The sequence below is a fragment of the Aulostomus chinensis genome, chromosome 7, assembly GCF_037954235.1.
Source record: "Aulostomus chinensis isolate RoL2024-O1b breed Wild chromosome 7, RoL_Achi_v1.0, whole genome shotgun sequence".
NCBI classification, from domain to species: domain Eukaryota; kingdom Metazoa; phylum Chordata; class Actinopteri; order Syngnathiformes; family Aulostomidae; genus Aulostomus; species Aulostomus chinensis.
In genome coordinates this window covers 16,234,685-16,254,516 of record NC_141326.1, presented here as the reverse complement: position 1 = coordinate 16,254,516, position 19,832 = coordinate 16,234,685, and the positions used below count along the sequence as shown (strand labels likewise).

The 19,832-nt window shown below is 43.5% G+C and overlaps 1 protein-coding gene across 2 annotated transcripts in view; it reads right to left on the bottom strand.

The window, feature by feature from the left end:
* Positions 1 to 19,832, bottom strand: part of wwox (WW domain containing oxidoreductase) — a 129,455-nt gene that overhangs the window by 94,933 nt on the left and 14,690 nt on the right. For both annotated transcript variants that reach the window (XM_086208784.1, XM_086208785.1), the window contains exon 6: positions 303 to 391. In XM_086208784.1, the coding sequence (XP_086064910.1) occupies positions 303 to 391 (89 nt within the window). The remainder of the gene's footprint in view (positions 1 to 302; positions 392 to 19,832) is intronic.

Here is a 19,832-nt window from a genome sequence, read left to right as displayed (position 1 = left end):
GAGCCTAATTATCACACTTAGGCCTTTGCACCACACAAACACTCTTGCACTCCCACTTCAAAGCCAGTGGGGGCGCAGAGGGGCGTAACACCTCCCTCCTCAAAAGGGTTCCACCAGGAGCCCTGAAAGAAATGCTATCCAGAACACAAAAAAACTAAAACCAAGCAAAACAAAACAAAACCCAAAAAACCCCATCTGGGCAGATCCTGTTATACCTGCAGGAGAAATCTTAAGAATATTAGAAAGTAGAAGTGATGAGAGTGTTTCCAGCTTTCAACATTAATCTTGTTGTTCATACTCACAGTTTCTTAGCCTTGAAAGAGTCTGCAAACTCCCTGACGCTGCGGAGAGAGGCCAGGTCGCACAGCATGGCTTCAACTCGCGCTTTGTGCTGTAGACAAAAGAAAACACACACAGTTGAACTCAGAAAGTTAAACTGTCCTGTTAGGTTTTAATCCTGTAAAAGAATTGAATGAAATGTTTCAGCCAGTAAGAAAAACAAACAAAAAAAACAAAACATCATGTCATTCAGGTAAAAAATGATGCTAAATGTCTTTTAATTCATTATCCAATTACTTTACAAATGACCCTCTATTATATCCCTTAACCCATGACGACATCTACAAAAATAGATAGAAAAACTGGATTTGTTTTCTTGGAAGAAAACGGAAACCAGGGAATAATGAAGCTCGTGTTCTTAATTTTAACATCTGTCTGCAACAATTCTACAGTCCTCATTCTGTGCAAAAGTGAAAAAAAAATCATCTTTATGTTAATACCCTTGGACTGAAACACTGTAATTTAAACACTATTTGATTTAACGCTCACCGCTGAGGCCTCAGATCATCTTTGTGATATAACTGCGCAGAAATAGGACTGCAGATTTCAGCCGCCATCTCTTCCATGTAAACTCTTTTGATGTGAACCTTTAAATTTGGAGCATTTCTTTCAAAAAAAAAAACAAAAAAAAGTTGAGTGATTTGTTTGAGGGGGGCAATCATGCTTGAGCACGGTACAAAGGCCAAAGTGGGAGTGCAATCCGAGTTAATCCCCATAGACCCTCTGTTAATTTGCCCAGGTTTATGACATAAATAAACTTGTTTACAGCCCATATTATATTATAATCATTATAATAATTAAGGTTTAATATCATGCCTAATTGAGGGACTGGCCTCTTTGAGTGGCAGGTGCGGGTCCCATCGAAATTACCACCTATGGGTGGGCTGTCTGCATCTCAGCCGGTTCCAACCCTCCGTCCACAAGCGTGTAAACGTCACCTCTCTACCTTTCTTTGCCTTTTTCGACATCTTCATCAGCACAGAGCCTATCAACAGAGCTCTAGCGGGACTTTGTTAGCATGAGCGCATGCAGCATGAACCAAGGTTGAGCGTGTTACTTTCAGACTAATGGTCCATTACACTCATCCCTCATGCTCAGTGAAAAGGAGTGAAACACACTCAGGACTCCCAGATGGGTTCTGGGTTTTAGCAGTACCAGGAATTCCTGAAGCTCCCTCTCTCCTTGTCCTGGCCACCATCCCTAAGGAACACTGTCAGCTCACATTACACCCCGGAAGAGAGTTCAGTGTTCCGCACTCCGTCCCCCACCACCACCACCGTTACTGCTGCTGCTCCCCTGTCAGCCTTTTCCACTGATCTGATCTCCAGTCTGTGGGCGTCGTATGGGAATGTCTTTTTCTCTGCATGTCTGTCTTGGAGCAGCTAAGTGTACATGACACTTGCAGCAAGGACGCTCCATGGAGCGGTGAGTACAAAGTAAAGGAAGGGTTAGGAGCACCTTCTGATGGAAATGTGATTCTTCAGGCATTTTACAGACAACTTAACTGCCCCAGGGTGTATTTATACATGCAAACACACACACATACACACACAACAAATTCAGTGTAGTGACTCAAGGGTAAAACCATGCCATCACACCATTATCTATGCCTGAATTATTCTCTTGCTGCTACTCTCTACCATTATATGCATGATATTACAAAGCATTAAAGGGCTGATTATGGCTATTATAAATATGATTATAGGGTACCTGCTTATATGATCTGCACACAGCAGTAATCACAGGTGAGGGGAGACAACTGTCTTACACAGTTTACATACAAAGAAAACACACGCTAGCAGAGCAGCCGCGTGAAAAGGGCAGGTGTCAAAGAGAGAAATGTGAGGAGAACACTTTCAAACCAAATTGTTTGAAAGAAGGAGAGAAGTTGATCTGAAAAGAGATATTACTCCCAAGCAAGGTCAGAGGAGGAGGCGGCGTGATAATTAAGAGGTCAGTGAAGGCCTCCTCAACAGGGTAGCCCTCCACGTGGGTGTACGACCAACAGAGAAGATGAGAGCAGGTGTCAGCTTGACGAACACATATTCCCTTCTCTGGAGACGAGGGGGGGGGGAGCGGAGATGGAGTAATGGGAGACCAGAGGGAGAATAGAGGGGGGTTGGGGGGGGGGGGCACTGGAGCAAATCCAGCAGGGAGAAGGTGAGCAGCCTGCCTGCCTGCATACCCTCCCCCTGCAGATTGAAGTCTTGCGAAGAAAATAAAGTTTATTGCCTGGAAAGAGGGGGGAAAAGCATGTAAAAAGCATTAAAGCGATGGAGGTGAACAATTAGACAGATGGCCAGGTTTTGGAAGGAGAAGACAGAAAAAAAGGGTAGAAAAGGAGAGAGAGAACGCATGGACGCAATCGTTCAGGGTTTTTATGAGGACCCTGACAACTTCTGGTCTCTTCAAGGGCGAAGGGAAAGTGAGAGGCAGCGAAGCCTCTCTGGTTAACTCCGGAGTAATCGCTGAGTGTGCAACACCAGAGAGCTCGGCTCGGGGTGACAGAGCTTACTGCCCCCAGCTACACACAACCTCTCGCTCCATATAAATCCAAGAGGCTAATTATGAATCCTCTAAAGAAACAGATGTGTAAACACTCATTACAGCTTGAAAAATAGAAATGGCGCGACTGAGTGTCCATCTTCCTCCGCAGAGGAGATGCGCACTCAAGATGTAAAGCAGCAAGGTCACCGTGGTGATTACAGGGGCATCGGATCACTGTAGTGCTGCTGCCAACTGGAGAGACTGCTCTTAGTCGGACGAGGATGAAGATGGAAAGAAAAGGCACATTGCTTGAGTTGAGGAAGTTGGCCTCTGGTTCTCCCCTGGTGTGATGCATGTGTGTTGAGGAATGACATGTGGTCACAGGAAGATGGAGTCAGGGTGGGGGGGTGGAGGGGGTAAGAGCTCTAATACAATTATAACTGGGGCCATCCAATCCAATAAAATGAAGAGGTATTAGAGCAGGGGGAGCCCCGTCCTGTTCAATAAGACACTAGACCACTCTCCTTACACTTAAAAAAAACCACACATACACACACACGTACCTGAACTTACTCACACACACACACGCACGCACGCACGCACAAACATGCACACACAGACACATACACACACACAAACACTTAGCTGACCCCTTTAATAGCACAGCAGCCAACCCTAATGGACGCAAGCAAGTGGAACCGCCAAATAATACACTGTCTTAATGCAGTAAGCTCAATCTCATCCCCTCTCCCCTTATCCCTCTTAGCCTTCCCCCTCACACTTTCACCCCGGTTCCATCTTGCGTCACCACACGCTGCCCCACCACCACCATCACCTCAGCTCCTCTGCTGCCTTTATAGATCATCAGCGCAGGGGCGACACTTTAAAAAAAAAATCAAAAGCACCCCCTTTTAAAACAAAACACTTTCCCCTGCAGGCCCCTGGTTTGATTCCGGGAGGAGGATATAGGAGTCACCACGAGTGTGAATTCTGTTAAAATAGTTTCTATCTTCCAGTGAATATGAGAAGCGGCAGCGAGAAGATATCCAGCAGGTGCGGAGGTAAGGTGTTATAATGGCGGTGAAAGTGAATGAGCAGGGAAGACACCATGTGAAAAGGGCACCTTATAAAAGCAATTAGAGAAACGACTTTGAGCCCCTCTTCTTGCTCTGTAGATTAGAACGGGCCTCGGAGGGAGGAACACACAGGCGTTCGGATCTCAATGACCTTGTCCAAAACACGCCAAACTAAATTGGTCATCAGCTTTTAAGACTGTATTTTATCATAGATATATATTTTTAGCAAAAAAAGAAAAAGAGAAAAGGGAGGAGGAGGGGAAAGCGTGAAATGTGCTGCTCGTATATCATCCTGTCACAATTATGACGTTTGTTCATAAATACCAACCAATCTCCTCTCCACCTGGCTAAGTCACATGCGCTAATGCACGCACCATACACCAACAAAGAAATATGGAGACACACACACACACACACACACACACACACACACACACACACACACACACACACACACACACCACATGCAGCTAATGCACATGCACGCCGCTAATAAAGAAACAGACACATCTGGCTGAGTGCCTTACCGCAGGTCTGAGAACTGACCTCCACACATGCACGCGCAGAGACTCACAACATACACATGGTTGCACAATACAAACAAACAAACGCGCACACACACACTTTCACTGACATGCACACACACTGCAATTAATAAGGAGGCAAGTCTCTGGTGAGGAAGAGAAAATGCCTGTTCAGCACATACAGGCAGAATATGCAATTTCCTCCAGTTAAGTCTGTATTAAATTGATTTCTTCTTTCTCTGACACGGACTGGGTTTTTCCCCCCTAATGAAAGCTGGATAATCTACAGGTTTTCCCTTTCCTGAAATCAAGTTACAAATCAAGCAATTGCCGGGGCAGATATGGGAAAGGTGAAGGAAGGACATAGGATGATTTTCCAGATGAGAAACATGGAGAATGAGGCACATACGTGCGGATACTCTTAACACCGCCATCAAGGGGGCACCCCCCACACACACACATGCACACACACACTCACACACACGGAGTAAAGGCCAGGCCTCAGTTATGTACTCGCTGTCATTTCCATTCGGCAACGTGCTATACGGCTTCTGCGGGGCAGTTTTAGCAAACACAGAATTGACTGACTGTAATTAATGAAACAAATTAATTAGTACTAATCTGTTAATTACACAGTCAAACCTGACAAGTAGAGGCTGCAGAGAAACACTGAGCATGCTGGGAAAAATGTGGAAATAACTCCTGATGACCAATTCTGAAATAAGTCTTCACACCCTTTAATTAAGAAGTAATACCACAATGTAAAGACACTCCAAGTCCTCCATTTAGTAATGGACTTAAGTAAATTAATTAAGAATAATTAGCAGTAAAATGCACTTAAAATATAAAAGTGATATTAATTAGGCAGGCAGGAGAGCAGTGTTATATCATAACACTTTATGTTAAAGGATTCTTAATACATTCATGTGTAAGCAGAATTTTAATGTTATAGCTGCAGAGGTGGAGCTCATTTTAGGTATTTTATATCCTGCTACATAATTTAATTTACTGTATAACAACCATTATATTTTATATGCTCATTATAGGTTTTCAAAATCAGCAAAGTGAGTAAGAGAGGAGGTAAACATTAATATCAAATGGAAATACTCAGGTACATCAGAATTGCTAGTGCAGGGATACAGTAAATGTATTTACTTACATTAAATATTACATTATAGTTTGTCGCACAGCAACAAAAATCATACAAATACAAAAAGAGTCAATGTAAGGTTTAAAAGAGCAGGTTCAGAGCAGGCCATTGCAAACAGTAACAGGGCCATTTTTATTTGAGCTTGATGTGTAATCAAGCTTTACCTTTCAGAGGAAAGACAGACAGGTCAGATAGAGACGAGGAGGTGAGGACAAGACAGAGACAAAAAGAAAGAGGGAACGAGAGGGAGGGAGACAGAGATGGGAAATGAAAAGGACAGGGCGGTCATCATAATTGCAGAGTTTGCTTTTCGGATGCAGACAGACCAGGGCCATGGGGCCTGAGGCAAATATCAGATTCCACACAAACACACGCATATACAAACTTCCACGTGCACTCAGATAAACTCACACACACGCACACAACACACAGTAGTGTTTGTCATAAAGGGAAAGGACAGCCGATGTCATTCTGGAAGTGTTTTCTGTGCAGTTGTGTTTGAAAACGACAAAGTGTTTAGTGGGACGGTAAAAATCCAGCTTTCAACTCTTACAATTCTCTCTCTCTCTTGTCTCTCTCTCTCTCTCTCTCTCTCTCTCTCTCTCTCTCATATCTCTTCTTCTCCCCTCAGTCGTCCAGCACAGGGCCTGATCAGATTTACATTAAAAAGTGATGGAGATTTAAATAATGTGTCTATGTTCTCAGAAAGACATCAAGAGATTTTCATCTTACTCTCCCCTTCCTCTCCATTTCCTCAGCCTCTCCTGCACCTATCTCCCCCCTGATCTAACCCACTCCATCTCCGCCAGATTCGCAGACGGTGCACATTTTCCAGCATGTCTTCAGTGTAACCGATACCCCTAACAACCAGGATTTTAATGCAATCCATATAGCTCCCTAATATTTCAGATCTCAGAATAAGCACTGGCAATTACATATTTACACCCAGACTGTTTTGCAATTCTGCACAGGGACTTTAGCAGCCGGGTGAACGATACACGTAGACTTAGAAGCTGATTATGTTGTGGTTAGATAACAATAAAGTCAGGAAAACTCCTAGACCCTATGCACTTATACCGTGACGCTATACAACTTTCTATTTAGCATGTCAGCAATAAAGCTCAACTCTCTCAAGTGCAAAATAATGTGTTCTTTTCAAGTGCTGCAAGTAATGTGATTGCTTTATCTAAACCTGCTAGTTTTGTTTTTTTTTTATTATTATTTAACGCGGTTTAATTTCTCCTGAAACACTCGTGCCTCGTATCATCTCAGTATCTGGAGGGCTGCTGAATTACAGAACACATGCATTTACATATATGTACACTCATTGTATTGAACACACAGAGACGATAAATTCAGCTCTCACTGATTTGGTTACCAAAGCCCCCATTTTTTTGTATTAAATTTATAAAAACATAAGCATAACTTAATTGAATACGAAAAAGATTCTGGCAATTAAGAAACATGGAGGCCTTTGATGTGAGTAAGTGTATAATAGGCTTTTTTTTATGAATGTTTTATAATCCGCAGGGTCTGCTGTGCACTTTGATTAAAAGCTCTTTTGTTTGGCATTATTATAAACTGCTTACCACTTCTACTGTCACAATAGTTTAGCCTGGAAATATAAGAGTTTTTCTCTTCTCTCTGGGAGGAAGTATCTTGTTTTCACGGACTTGGAGGAAGAAATGCAACCTGGCTGCAACAAAATGTTTTTAAAAAGGGGGAATAAAGTAAATAAAAGTGGCACTAATTTAAGAATAATTGTTGTTTCTTCAAACCATTTATTACAGGCTGCTTATACACTATTTAAGTCACGCCTGTTGATAAGGTCATGTCTTCTCTGCATTCCGTGACAATGGAAGACAGATTTGAATAATAGAATTCTCCTCATGCATCTTCAGCCCCTTGTCACTTGATAATAGCCTGAAAAACTGTTGGTGAACAATGTAATAAATGCATCATGTGACCTAAGCAAAGGTCGGAGGTCAGCGAGCCACGGATTGTCAACGGAGCGCTGGCCTGACAGAGAATAAATGATGCCTCGTAAACAAATTGAATTATTGCTTTAATTCATGCAGTCTGATTCGATTTTCTGAGAGAAGAGTCCTTCACAGGGGACCAGAGGAACAGAGGAGTGGACGCCTGGACGTGGACACACACCTTCCCCTCTATCTCTTCATCCTGCCATGCCTTTGGCTCCACTGAAGAGGAGTAACCACATTAAGAATCCTGATCACCTCACAAGACTGCACGCCGTAGACGGCGAGTCTTCCTTTTGTCTCTCAGCTAAATGTAATAAAGTTGTATTAAATTGAGTTGGGCCGGGCCACTAGTCTGACTCCTTGTCCCGGGACTAAGTGACATCACAAGGAAAGACAGACATGAATTGCATAAAGGAATACACAGACTACAATTTGTCTGTTGCACAAACATTTTACAGTTTGGCTAATTAGGAAACAAAAATAAATGGACATGGTAGAAAAAAATAGGTAGGATGGAAGATGAGGAAATCTGTGTAAGCTCATGATCTTAAAAAAAAAAAAAAAAAAAAACCCTGCTTGGAAGATCAGAATGAAGTTGGTCTGCTAAAGCCGCATCAGGTCTCTCCTCTGTTTGCTCCTTAATTCCATCAGAGTAATCCCACATTATTGCCCTCTAACAGTACCCTAAACGGAGAATAAAAAGTTTGCTCCCCTCTAGCAGTGTATTACCAGGAAACAACAGGCCCTCTCCTCATTAAGTTATAGATATAAATGCTCCAAAGCATGAAATTACCCCCGAGCCTCCCTCTCCAAATAACCTGGTTTGCAAACAAATGATCCGAGCACAAGCAGTAAAAGGCAGATTATTAAAATAATAGGAGGGATTTAAATTTGCATCCACAGAACAATTCAGCAAAGGACTTTGCAATTACTCCTCCCCCTCTTCCTCCCATGTTCATTCCACCTTTCTACTGGCAAGCCTCACACTTTATAGTGTCCATCTGTTCCTTCTGAGAAGCAGAAGCGGAGTATCTTCAGGTGTGTCCCTATGTGAGCGTGGTCAACCACATTATCTTGCTGAAATGTTATTGTTTATCTTAATTGATATGCTTCTTCATATTCTGCTCGGCTCTGTAACGTAGATTTCCTCTCCTCCTCTCTTACAGTATGATGAATCTCTAACTTTATCCCGAGACAATAACAGTCCCTCCTCCTATGCAGGAATAAATGGGAAGTGATGAGAGAGTGAGGTGAGCAGGAACGGACGAGGCAAAGGGTGCTCAGGTCTGCATTACCTCTGAGTTATGGCCTCCATTTGCATCTCAATCTGCCTTGTTGGAGAGCCCAACATCTTGGCAGCACCCCCATCACACCACAGCCACCCCCGGTAATCAGGGAGATTTAGTGAGACTGGCAGCCTACTGTGGGCACCCCCTGGCTGGGACTCGCAGCTCATTCCCAGCCCCTGGTCTTGCTAAGGGCCCTCTGGGCCACATCCAAGCACAGGAGAATGGCAGCACTTAACAAGACTGAGGAAGACCAAAATAGAAGAGCAGCAGGAGCAGACGATAAAGCAGAGGGAAAACAAAGCATCCGAGTGATTGTAATAGATGTGCCACCATCGATGTCTGCATAGTCTTCTGTACCACTGCCTCATTAAAGAAGGAGGGAAAAAAAGAAAACAAACTTGAACTTGTGACCTGAGGTGAGAACATTTTATCTCAGAGTTGATGATGGCGCTGACACCATCCCACTGCTCCACTGCAGAGGAGACAAGCTCTCTCTAATATGTATGTTCACCCACAAGCACACACACAAACAGCTACGTGGTGTGATTTGCAGATAGTAAATGCTCCACTTGAGAGTTGCCTCTCTAGTTAGCGCGGTCTCACGGCTGAAGCTTGCTAAGGTATTATTACCTACACTCAGCCCTATTGATATTGTGACTCCAGCTTCTGTTCACCTCCTTGTTACTGGCTGGACCTGCAGCACAGCATCCTATCTGACTGTGTGCATGGCATGTGTGTGTGTTTGTCCCTGTGCATATGTGTGTATTGCAGCCCTCTGGGGTAGCGAGTCACAGCAGAAGACAAGAGGCTGTGGAGGCTAATAGAGAAACACTCAGCACACCAGAGGCCTAATCAAGTGCGAAGGACACATACCCATAGCTCCAAACCTCTGGCTCACACACACAAACACACGCTTGCCTTTCTGTCTCCCTCTAATCTCAATGATACCCTCAACTCCACACCGACTCCACTGATATTTTGTAAGCAAACCTTGTAGAAGAACAAGAGAAATCCAAATTCCACCAGCAAACACAGATGACTCAGTTGAGCAGAGAAAAACACTGCAGAAGGTAGCAAAGGAGGGAGCGTGAGGACTGAAAACGGAAACTCTGACGCTGAGTTTAAGTTAAAATCAAATATTAGTGGGGAAAACTGGGGAGTGGGCAACATTAATCAAAGTGTTCACCTAGTGGGCAGCCATATGGCAGATCAGCACGCCAACAGTGCAAACTTGCTGATCTTCAGTAACGGGGTGCAATTAATTCCACTGGCTGCATTCATCTCTCGCTCACACACTCAAGGAGGGGTGTTAGAAAAGAAGGGAAGAGAAAAGAGGAGGGGTTGTTGTGATTCTTAACTCTTCCTCTTCAGCTCTTTCTCCCTTCATCAAACCCCGCTGATGAATGAGGTGGACAGAAGGGCTTCGGTTGTGTGTGTGCCTGTGTGTGTGTGTGTGCGTGTGTGTGTGTGTGTGCCTGTGTGTGTGTGTGTGCATGTGTTGGTAGTGGTGGGGGGTATTCTGGGGATGTTATATATAGTTTTCTCCAGACACTATTGGAGGAGGAGCTCCTAAATTTGTTGACAATTTTTCATCTAGAAATTTAATCAAGTCTGGAGTGGAAGCAGAAACTTTTCTATATGCCGTTTTCTTTTGTTTGTTTTATGTAGATGTGTTGGAATTGTAATCACGAACAGAACCAAAACTACTGAGAATAAATAAAACTAAAGGAGACTAAATTTACGGCAAACTGAAACTACAAACAGAAGGCATAGACAGGCATCACTGCAAACAAGAAAAGCACGCAAAAGGAAACAGATTATAATAAAAGGCCTGGTAAGATTTCAGTAGATTACATATGTTAAATTAATACAATACCTTCAAAATGCATTTTGTCTTTTAATTACTCACAATATGTGTATTGAGCTCACAAAGACGTTCTTACCTCCTACATCACTACTTCCTGTCTTCAGCATGCAGGAAAAGCCAACCATATATATTTCACTTGAAGCTAACAGCGGCTGACAGCTAACAACAACTACAGTGACAAGCTAACAGCAAAACTGTCCTAAAATGTCTACTTCCATACGCTCAAGTGCATCATCCAATAAAATCAACATCTTTTTTGTTGTCCAGCCGTATGCTCAGTAATCCATAAAAACACTTTGATTTAGCTAAAAACAAGCAAACTTGCTATTGTTGTATTGCTGAAGCTGTTGTTAGCCGTCAGTGGCCATTAGCTTCAAGCTAAATATACATGGCTGGTTCTCTCTGCAGTCTTCAAATCAGACTTGACTTCAGACCTAAAAAAGTCTGTGTACACACACGGAAATGTATGTGCATTTTCTACAGATATACTTCCTTGATAAATATCGCTTTATGTTGGAGAAGGTTATGCAATTAAGCGATTTTTGTTTTTGACAGATTTTTATGACACAAAGTGGCAAATTGTATGCTACCTAATTTTTGTCGGGTATAAATGGAAATAAAATGCTAATTAAAGCGGAAGCATGGCAATAAGAGATGTTAATTTAATAATTTTTTGGGGTTACAATGGTCAACAATTGAGGATCCACCTGACAAACAAGACTCCTGACCACACAAACACACACACACACACACACACACAAGCACACGCACTATTGTGTGTCTCAGAGCTCTTTTGGTTTTATGTAAAAATTAGCGTCTCCCCTGGCTCTTAACACGAGCTCATCTCCATTAGCCGCAACCTAGTAAAACTGACTCCTGCAAATGAGTTGTGGATGTGCATTCCAGCGGCACTCTCATCACTCCCATCCATACAAATATAGTGCATCTGCTACCTCACATCCATATCTGTGTACCGCGCATCCCACAGGCCTAGTCATCATACTACCCATACCAATATCATGACTAGGAAACCTTCATTAGGGCAGTACTGCCCCTCCACCCCCCCTAATCAGGGCGTTTTCCTTGTGCACATGGGGATGCTGCTTTATAGCTCAAATGGGGGTCTGTTAATGAGGAAGTGTACATGTCTCCATTTCCTGTCTAGCCAGGTCTGCAGTTCCTGTATTTGGCCCTATTATAATCACGAGGCTTTTTTTAATGAGCTATATTCATCTTGGTCACGCATCAAACACCATGTAGACATACAATAACAGAATAAATGAGAAGATGCACAGAATTAATTACACCACAAAAACACACACTGGCCAAACATTGTGTTTGAGCTACGCAGCTAATTACTAAACGTTTTGAAATGTGAGGAAATAAATTAAAAAGTGAGAGTCAGGAAAGATATGTGGATGTCTTCATCTCCTACAAATGAGCTGGGACCCTTCACTCCAGGCTGCAAGCGTCTCTACTGATGACAGCTGAATCATTGCAGTGTCACAGAAGATTCTGTTAGTCTTCACGTTCTGCTCTCAGCCCTCATATTCCTCTCAATTCCCCTCTCCACACCTCTGGTCTCTAGCCGTCCCATCTTTCCGTCTCTCTATCATCCCCCTCTTCACTCCCAGGCCTCGTTGACATTATCCTGGAGCACTCACATTTTCCCATGGTTCTCCATGTTGCTCTCCACATGTCAGAGTAGGAGGCTTTATGGTCCACATCCATCAGTGTCACATGACAGGATTTATGGGAGATGGAGTCCAAACCTGATCGCTCTGAATCTGTCTTGCTGAAGCCGACCCCTGGGCTGCTGTGGGATGTAATGGATGAGCATCCTTACCCCCCCCCCCCACACACACACACACACACACACATACCCCCTCCAGCACCACCTCACTCCTCCCCTCACCACTTTCTCCCACTACTTCTCCTCTCATTCCTGCGCTCCTCCCTTAATCGCTCGTGATTTTTCCTCCCCTCTCCTCATCAGTCCAGTCCCCCTTCTTTGTCCTAGTTGGCTCTTCTTGGTCATTCATTCAAACCTAATGGAGATTTGGTTACCAAAATTAATGAGGCAGACTCACTCAAGGAAGTATTCAAGTGCACATGTACCCCAAGAAACTCACACAGACATAAGCTCATCATTCATTGCCGTGTGTAGGGTTTTATTTAGGCTAATTTATCATGACACTGTATTAATGGCCAGCAGTGCCCTTCAGAGGAGAGATGAGAGGCAGCAATTAACTCTGTTCACCGTTCACTGACACACACACAGACCTGTGGAAATGACAAAGTCTGTCAAATTACTCTCTCCTGTATTAGCTCTGTGCGGACAGCAAAACATCCGCAGACATGAGCCCTTCATAGCTCAACAGATTGGATTGAAACCTGGACACTGCGTAAAAGCCCAGTAGATAGAAGTCAGTTCTGCTGTGATTAACTGACCATTTCCTGTAATGCAAACATCATCAAATCCAAAAGAGAGAAGGACAGAGCTGCTGCTAATGATACCTGATACAGTAGCATACACTGTCATGGATGCAGAGGTAAAAGGGAAGTAATGTAGTGGGACAAGTTCTACGTGACTGTAGCCAAAGTTGTTCTGAATTATCAAAGACTTAAAAAGCCTATGAGGACAAGTTTTAGTCAGGAAAAGAGTTGTTCCTGTTGCTGACTTGAAAAATTGTGTATTAGCTGAGAGGAAGGCCAGGTATTGTTTCATAAAATTTTGTTTTCATCTCCAAAGATGTTTTTGATAGTTTTCTGAAAGAAGAATAGTAATCTAGGCACAAAGGACACTATTATCGCCTGCTAGTATCACAGCAGACAAGTTTGATGTTACTGATGCTTTTAGTGTATGAAGTGGTTGTTGAGTTTTTTTTATACAGTCCCATAGCATATGATGAAGGAGATGTTACTGCTGGAGGTAGAAAGCTTGTTAGCCATAGTCAGCACACGGTTTCATTTATTCTTTACAGGTCTGTTATCATGTATTTTATTTGAAAAGACAAAAATCAGGACGGCACCCCTAATTTTTTTTTTATATTGCTCTTTTTAGAGTCACAGTTGTGTTCACGATGCCAGTGTAACAAGTAACCATTTGTTATTTCGAGAGATGCCATTTTCTGCAGCGCCAGCAGCATCGTCAACTGCATGAGCCAATCAGGCCCTGCATTACTGTTGGGTGGCAGAAGACCAGTTAGATCCCATTTGTGATTGGTTTTAAAAATTTCCAATATCTCACAGTGGTTTTAGATAGGAGGGATCTAGATGTAGCCACAGGGCAAAACTCATGAGCTTGTGAGATGTGGAGATATGACGAGTTGTGATGAAACCTGATGAGATGGGGATGGTCCTGCAAGGGCAGAGAGTCTGAGTCAGTGAACCTCGAGCAGGATGAACCCCTGTGGTCTGCACGTAGTGCTGTGACTGAGGGAGTTACAGGTTAAAGTTTAAACTGCGTTCATGGCTTTGTAGCAGATTTTATTAGATATATATTTTTACCCAAAGCGTTCACCTTCTAACCTCCCTCTATATCAAGGTGGTTATCTGGAAAGTTGTCCAGTAAATACACAACTGGAACATGTGAAGTTATATTACCCTGCAGCCCCCAAACAAACAGGTCCAGACCCTAATAAAGGCTATGAAAGGAAAAACAGTGAGGTGGCTCGGACACCTTTGAGCCTCCCTAAACAAACACACACACACACACACGCGTGCACGTTCACACGGGGCTGAGCCTGGTCAGAGGAGTCTGTAGCCCTCTGTTGTCCAGGGGAGCACAGACGCTTGAACCTGTAATATGCTCCTCTCTCCCCTGGTGCCAATTGCTGGGCTTTCAGAGCAGAAGAAATTACAGCTGTTCTCCAGCCTGAGTCCAGCCATGTCACATAGGAACTGGGGAATAAACACACATCAGCACACCTGTGAAACTGGCAGCTGTATCACGGATGAAAAGTGCGTGGGAGTGCATTGACACACAAACACACACGCATGCAACATCGCTGATCAACTAAACATTTTATAGGTGTGATTCAACACTGGAGCCAGTTTGGGGAAAAGGAAAAAATGTTGAGCTCCAAATAGCAATAAGTGATTAAAAGCCCTTCTCTCCATCCACTATTCCCACAGGCAGGCCGGCTCGATGAATGAACAGTGTTGAGAATATGACCTGGCACAGCATGAAAATAGAGTAACACAGTGATTTATTCACATCGTGGACACAAGATCAATCCCACGTAGCATAGCAGCAGTATAAGAGTCAGATTGTGCCGCTAAAACTGTTCTTTAAACCTAATCATTTGCGCAGGCTTAATCTCTGCCGTTACATGAACAAAATGTTAAAGCAAAATGAAGACAACATCTCCCCTACTCTGCAAGTCAAATGTGAGATGAGAGGTAATCATTGATATGGGGCAGGAGAGAATGAAACTAATAAAAAGGCAGTGTATCAAACTATCGCAGTTAAGCAATAGTCACGTGAGGGCAACTACGCCACAACTCTGGTGTTCTCTAAATGAATCCCCCTCGTCCCATGCTTGATTTATGGACCTGTAAAAAAAAAAACGTTGTTTTTAATCTACTGCTGCCTGAATCTGCCTCTCTAATGAAATGTGGATCTGTGTGTGTGTGTGTGTGCGCGTGCGCGCGTGCGTGCGAGCGTGTGAGTGAGTGTGCTTGTGTGCGTGTGTGATAATGATGTATGGGCTGAGGTCTGATTCTTTGAACATGAATTTTCTCTCTGATAAATATGCATTTAGTTACACAGAGGGATTAAGCTGTAAACCAGTGTTAACTCTGTGTCAAAACACATACTATCACACACATTCTTCTGTACGAACACACATACACGTGCCATGTGCACAAAAACACACAACTTCCCAGAAAATAATGATAGCTGTGCCCGGGGCAGGATCGTTTGAATGCCTGCAGCAGTTCACTGATATCAATTCCATGAGAGCTGACAGCAGAGGATATCCTATAAACACAGGGTTCACAATTGCAGTCATATCAGCAAAAGCCATTTTACACAGTCAAGATCCAGGTTTTGCAAAGTTCTACACCCAAAATACATAAAATACAAGAATAAATAGAAATTTCAGAAACTATAATTATCACGGTTGTATCTCCACCAACCTGCGCAGCTACAGTTAGGCCCATCATGATAGCAAATGCTGTTGGATTTTAGGTTGACACAGAAATTCCCTCCATGCATCCATTTTCTTCCGCTTACCCTGTTACGATTCGCGGGGTGGGAGGCTGGAGCCTATCCCAGCAGCCTTCACGCGTGAGGCGGGGTTCACCCTGGACGGGTCACCAGTCCATCTCAGGACCAACACATAGAGACAGACAACTCACAGTCACAACTACGGTCAGTTTAGAGTATCAATCAGCCTCGTCCCCTCTTGATGTCTTTGGACTGTGGGAGGAAGCTGGAGTACCAGAGAGAACCCACACAGGAACAGGGAGAACATGGAGACTCCACACAGAAAGATCCTGAGCCGGAGCTGGGACTCGAACCCAGAACCTTCAGATATTATTTTTCATTTTTACAACACTGATAACACGATAGCATAATGTTACAAGTACACGTTGTCATAGAGTGATTAACTCTTAATTCTTAAGACTATCCAGAGTCAGACATTAGAATTAGAATATGAACAATATAAACAAATAAATCAAATGACCACATTATTGCATTCTGTATTGCATTCTTTCCCAATAATTGTTGGTATCTGAATTGTATATTTATTGCCAGAAATGTTTTTTGTTTTTTTTTGTGCAGTTACAGTGACCATGACCTTTGACCTTTAATCACCAAAATCTTTTCAGGTTTCAAGCAGACATTTCACATTGGACAGGTCAGATTATTGTCTTTGTATAAATGAGACACCCACATTTATCGACTTTAACAAACAAACTTGAGTTCACTTCCCTCTCCAGAAAGCATTTGATTTCGAGAGCTTTGTGTCTGTCGGTCTGGATCCGACTGACATTGAAAAGTATGACTTGCAGTGTCAGAGGAGTCGGACATGGCAGCTGTTGACTCGCTGTGACGCACTTGTCTTTTCATTAGTGGACAATCCCTCCGTCCTTCATAGCAAACACTAACTGACAACAGGGTACAACACATCCTTTCTCCTACGTGAAACACACACAGGCCTGGACGACAACACACACACACACACAAACACACTAATTACAGTCGTATCTGATGTCTGACTATACTCTCACTAGGTTATGAAGGATGACAAGAGACAAACTCAGACTATCTCAAACAGACATCAAATGCCAAATGACATGTAATTAGCCTATTGTGCCTCCCATGAGATCCGAGAACGCGCACTCATTTTAAACTGTGCTAAAGATGCTAAAAGAGCTTGGGGTAATAGCAGATAAATGTTATAGCCAGTTACCAGATGGTTTCTGCATTCAATATCACTATGTTTGCTTGTTTGGCAGACATCAACGGAGCCTGAGTCTATTTGGCTGCAGCTTTTTACAACTGGCTCATCTCCTGAATTAAAACATTACAGTATCTGCTGCACTTGTCTCACTGTGGTCAGCACTTCTGAGACTTCAATAAAAACATTCTCTCGCTGGCGGAGAGAGAAAGAGCGAAAGCCATCCAAGCCACCTCTCACCTCCCGCATCATAAGGAGCCCTCGTCCCAGGGCTACGCGCCCTCCTTCACAGAGGGGAGAGTAAAGGAGTGAGGGATAAGAGTCTGTCAGGTTCAAACAACAAAGAGGTGCTGCTTTACACATCCTTCCTCAACCTGTCCCCTTCAGTGGCAGTGACATCATTTAAATCATTTAAATCCTCCCCAACATGACCTATGGCAAGTGACCCGTCATTCTAACGCTCGCACCTCCATGAGAGACGGCTGCGGAAGTGCTTATTTAGCAGAAAATACCACCCAGCTAACTATGTGATTTATTCAAAATTATTCCTCCGCGGTGCTCCCTCACACACGGCATTCGACCATAGTTCATTGTAGTCCAGGCAATTAGGAGCAGGCCACACCTCTCCAGGAGACGGAGCACCTGGCTATAGCAGACAGACACAAGGAGGAGGAGAGCCTTCCACCAGCAGCCGGAATAACTAAGCAGAGCAGTGAGGGAGAGTGAGGAATGCAAGCCTGGCACTTTAGGATTCATTTAGGTTCCCCATCTCCCTGGTCACTTTATTAGCAGTCTGGGAAGAGTGATGCATGTCCCAAAGCTATGCAAAATGCATAATCAAGCATTTAAATACACACCATGTGGATGAGTGTGCGCGGTGATACTGTAACCCGTGCAGTGTTTTACATAGATGCACAATCATACACACACACAAAATGCTTACCACTGTAAAACCTCAGGGTACTCAACTCCTTCACTTTTATACTAACAATCTATGGTACACCTTTAGTATTCCCTCGAGCTGCATTGTAACCGTCTCCTGTGTAATGTAAAGAAATCCTCAATGGTACATTACAGTAAATCCTCCTGTTGTTTGTACGCTTTTCATGGCCGCTTGTTGGATGAAATCAGAAGTGGATACATTTGGTTTCCACATCAAATTTACATATCGCAATTCCACCCTTGTTCCATCTATCCTCTCTGCTCTGTTCAGTGCCAAAGCGCCGTACAGCGTACTTGGGAGCTTTTTATTCCCAGTTTACAGACAGAAAGCAGGCAAACAAATAAATAACTAAGTAAAGAGAGATGAAAAGGTCTCCCAGGAGAAGCTGACGCACGCTACTAATACATGAGGAAGCGGAGTGATTTCCACAAAGCCTCATGGTGGAAATGAGAGAACCGCCACTCCCTCACTGATTCCACAGATGCACCTGGGATTGGAGGAGGACACTGGGACAGCGTGGAGAGGTGGAAGCGCAGGTATGGCGTTGAGATAGTCTGGGGACACCTGAAATGGGGCTCTAGGGCTGCTTAAGTACCAGATTCAACACCAGCAACTACAATCTCTGCTGGATTTATCTGAGCTTTAACAGTGTTGTATCAGCAAAACCACACACAAAAGACACTGTTCTTAAACAGGTAGATACACATTAATTAAAGTAGGCAAGAATGTGACAATGTCTTTCTGCTTGTGGGGGCTGTGCATTTTCATCAGGTGAAGAATTTTCTTAAAAGCTTCACATTTTCAAGACTCGAAATTCACAATCAAACAGCAGCAGGATACCCACGATCCAGACCAGCGCACTAACCAGGGAACGGGGCCAAGGTTTCTTTAGTCAAGAAGAAAAAGTGATTACACGCTGTGAACAAAGTGTGACGCATGTTGTTTGAGGCTTCTTTGAAATATGAGAAAAATAGCGGGGGATGAGAAGGGAAAGAGTGACAAAAAGTGCAACATCCTGAGGCCCTGAAGGGGGCTGCAACCAACCAGGTCAGCATTTCATATGTGTCACTTCCTGTTGGCCTCAGCGGGAGGAGCATGGCATGGCACAGCGGCCAGCGGGGCCAACAGGGCCTGTCAGACTGACACAGGAGGTTACGCACAAATGCAGGCACACGCACGCACGCGCGCGCGCACACACACACACTATACATAATATATACATATATGCACACACACATTAAGTGCTTTTTCTCTCCAAACTAGTGTGATTCATGTTAAAGGAATAGTGAGGGTGACACAGCAGAGGTCAGAGTGTTTGCATGGAGCTTCATCTAGACAGTTATACCATGCCAGGAAGCAGTTTCTTTACACAATTTTGAGACTCATCTCAAACTTTGCATTGTCACACAGCTGTCCTCAACACACACCTGTGCGTAGACGCCCCAAAGCTGATATGCAGGCCCCGCCCCTTTTACAAACTGCCAATCAACTCCAATATAAAGCTATCATCTTCATTATGAGACTCTCAGATTCAGAGCACAGATTAAATGCTCTAATTTAATCCCAAACATGAGCTCTTCCTCGTGTTTAACATTTGTTTTAAACCTGACCAGACTAAAGCAAATTCTAAATACTAATAATAAGTATAAATAAACAATTAGCATTCAATCAGCAGCAGATTACCAGAAGTGGGAATCACAGTAGATACCCTTTGGTGCCTTCATTTTTCTGTTACTATAATACAGCCTGCGCCATCCTCCAGCTA